The 3,409-nt window shown below is 37.9% G+C and overlaps 1 protein-coding gene across 1 annotated transcript; it reads left to right on the forward strand.

Moving 5' to 3' along the window:
* Window positions 1-499: 499 nt before the first annotated feature.
* On the forward strand, window positions 500-2,721 carry LOC149209001 (NAC domain-containing protein 1-like). Its single transcript, XM_089396243.1, has 3 exons — window positions 500-969; window positions 1,302-1,603; window positions 1,841-2,721. Exons 1-3 carry the CDS (start codon window positions 789-791, stop codon window positions 2,450-2,452), a joined length of 1,095 nt encoding a protein of 364 aa, XP_089252369.1. The 5' UTR covers window positions 500-788; the 3' UTR covers window positions 2,453-2,721.
* The last annotated feature ends 688 nt before the right edge of the window (window positions 2,722-3,409 follow it).

Raw genomic sequence — 3,409 nt, forward strand, 5'->3', positions numbered from 1 at the left:
TTGTAATAGCTTTTTTACTAAGTTACTATTTTGTTAGGATAGTTACAAGAATGGTTGAATGTGGTTTTTGATAGTGGAAATAAATTTAGCGCCATCAATTTTAAAGCACACAATTTTGAAATTAAATAATTATCATCTTAATTTTTTAAATCTTTTTATCTTAAAACTCTACAAGTATAAACCCAATTTCCCAAAAATTTTATAGTAATTTATCAAAATAATACCCAAAATTCCACTGTTGTGGCCTCGTGAGAGTACTGCAATTGTAAAACTAGGGGTTACTGAGATTACGGAGATGGAGCCGCCTGTGACGTCAGGGTGGATGTAATTGATGGGTCTAGAAGTCTTTTTTCTCGACGATAGCTTGTCCGTTTCGATCCCTTGCTGGCCCACGCGTATTAGCCTTCACGAAAGCAACAATCCGGTTAACTTTCCGGTTTATGCGTTCCACATGTCACTTACTGAGCGGTTTCCTTAGTTCTAGAATTATTTTTTCACAGGGGTTGGTGACCACCATACGAGCATAAAAGCAACCAGCAATGCCCCTCTGCAACATTTCAATCACTTCTGCTTCTTCATCTCGATCCAGATTCCATTTTCATTTCGACTTATCCTTCTGGTTCTTGCAATTCCCTTGGCCTTTAAGTTTGCGGACTGGCTTTGCTTGGCTTGGGTTGTCTGAGATTGAGTAGTCCTGAATCCTTGTGGACTTCATTTGATTTTATTATTATTATTGATATAGTTGCTGCCTGTCTTCAGACAATCTGATTTGTTGGTATTCTGAATTAATGGAGAGCCCAGCTTCCTTCTCGGAGTCGCATCCACAGCTGCCTCCGGGATTTCGATTTCACCCCACAGACGAGGAGTTGGTTGTTCATTACTTGAAGAAGAAGGCATCTTCCACGCCTCTGCCTGTGACGATTATTGCAGAAATTGACCTTTACAAGTTTGATCCCTGGGAGCTACCTGGTGAATACCAAAAAACTTTCTGCTCAATTTTTTTGTTTCATAATTCTTTTTTATGGATTCCTTATATCTTTAGGCTGCATCACCCCAACATAAGAATTTGTAGATTAGATAGAGCAGGTCTATAAGGTGAATTGTAGCTAATCTCAGGATTAACCATTTTGTACAATTTTTTATGATCTTTTTCCTTAGATCCTGCACAATTCCAGTAGAGATATTCTATTCCATTAGAAGTAACTCAATTTTGAAGATTGTAGAAGGAAAATTGTTTTTGTATTGATCCTGAAATTTGTTTTTCTGAAATTGGAGTTTCTGGGTATCTGAATTATGTGCAGAGAAGGCAACCTTTGGAGAGCAGGAATGGTATTTTTTCAGCCCAAGGGACAGGAAGTACCCAAACGGGGCTAGACCTAATAGAGCTGCAACATCTGGGTACTGGAAAGCTACTGGAACGGACAAGCCTATATTAACATCTACATCAGCAGGTACACAGAAGGTGGGAGTGAAGAAGGCCCTGGTGTTCTATGGAGGCAGACCACCCAAAGGGATAAAAACCAACTGGATCATGCATGAATACCATCTTGCCGATAGTGGAGCCAGACCTAGCAGTTTTCCTAACAAGAAGGGTTCTTTGAGAGTAAGTATAGCTATTAGTTGAATTCCTGTACCTGGGCTCCAGAATATTGATGAAATCTTCTAATTTGACCGTTTTGTGATAATATTTGATGGAATTATTGTTCATATACCGGTGAATATTGATCAATATGAATGCTTTTCCTTTCACAGTTCTTGTGTTTTGATTCTTTACGAATAGGAATTGATTCATTCAACTAAAATTGGTATTGTTGATTTTGATGGTACTTCTGTTCTCCAGCTTGATGATTGGGTGCTGTGCCGAATTTACAAGAAAAATGGTCATTCTCAAAGAGTACAAGGGGCAGAACCAGATGAATCACCAAGTGCAGATGAAGTGATAGCTTCTTTGCCTGATATTGATCAGCAAAACAAACTGCAACTGCCCAAAATTGGCTCTTTCAGTGGGTTGTTGGAGAGTGAGGATCCTTTCATAGATGGTTTTTTAAACGATGAAGCCATGGATGGCAATGGAAACAGCAGCAGACTACCTCAAGTCCAGTCCTCCAACCTCTCTCACAACAATTTCAGCAATAACAATGACAACAATAGCGATTGCCGATATGAAGTTGTCCCAAAACAAGAAGAATTAGCCGTGGAGCATGACAACAAATTCAATTCTCTCAAGAGGACCCTCTCCTTAGCATATGGGGATGATGAAACCAACCCTGCAAAGAGATTCAACAACATGCAGAACAACTACAGCTACAACGTCAACAATAATGTTTCAGCCTTGCTTAATTCAATGCAGCCCAATCAAACTTTCCAACAGCAGAACTTCCTAAGCGCATTGAATGACAGTCAACAGAATTTCAGACTTCCCTACATTCAGAACATGCATTGGACCACCTAAGCAACTGCTCATCACAGAGATTTTGAATTCTTTTCAACAGGACTAAGATTGGTATACGTCAAAATTTTCTGGATACTAACTCAAAATAGATTGTTCTTTCTACAACTGATCTGTATAATAGTTTCTATGGTATACATGAAAATTGTCATAATTTGTGCATGGAATGAACAGTAGCAGCTTGCTATATTTTGTGTATAGCAATAGGTATATACAATCAATGTATCACGTGCAAAGAAACTGCCTATGTTTTCAGGCCTTTATTCATCAGACCATTGTAGCATTTCACTATGGTATATTATTGTTTATAGAGGAGTAGACAAGTTGTTCATACAAAAGCCTTCCTAAAGATGAGAAGGCTTATACTTCCAATTTCTGCATAAGAGCAGAAACTTGTATGATAATATTCCTATATTCAATCAGAAGGTTTGCAGTTAAAAGTGATGTCTTCTTTTTCTGTAAAGTTATCATTTTATCAGTGTTTTACAGAACACAAACAGTTAGCAAAGCTACAAATGTGAAATGTTAATTGTTCTCTGTTAGTCAATTCCAATTTGTGCCCATATGGAATATTGTGCAGCGTGTTTCTTTGCAAAATAAACGCATTGCTAAATAGTTATTTTTCAATAGCAAGTTACTGCTGAAACTCCACGATACTCGTTAATCCTGGATTGTTCATGGTTCCACTTGGATTATGGTTTAGAAAAAAAAAGCTATTCGAGATAACATCCAAGCTTTATCAATCACAATTAAGACTGTTCCCACTTTCAAACGAACCTTTCAACGCATATATAATAATGCCCTAAATAGACACTGGTGATATGGAAAGTTACACAAGATCAAAGCTTAGTTGTGATATCTGGAAAATGTCTCCTGCTCCAAACTGTCATGTCTATTTTCAGTATCTTCTCCAGATCAGGATGACCTCTGAATCATACCTCAACAGTCTTACCTCTTCTC

This window comes from Pinus tabuliformis, chromosome 1_2 (assembly GCF_031772625.1).
Source record: "Pinus tabuliformis cultivar Carrire ecotype Pingquan chromosome 1_2, CPIR1, whole genome shotgun sequence".
Taxonomy (NCBI): domain Eukaryota; kingdom Viridiplantae; phylum Streptophyta; class Pinopsida; order Pinales; family Pinaceae; genus Pinus; species Pinus tabuliformis.

Bases quoted from the DNA above. Each gene is read 5' to 3' on its own strand.
- LOC149209001 (XM_089396243.1), top strand. From the start codon at position 789: ATGGAGAGCCCAGCTTCCTTCTCGGAGTCGCATCCACAGCTGCCTCCG. The intron at 970-1,301 runs GTGAATACCAAA...AATTATGTGCAG, and splicing joins TGATCCCTGGGAGCTACCTG to AGAAGGCAACCTTTGGAGAG. The intron at 1,604-1,840 runs GTAAGTATAGCT...TCTGTTCTCCAG, and splicing joins ACAAGAAGGGTTCTTTGAGA to CTTGATGATTGGGTGCTGTG.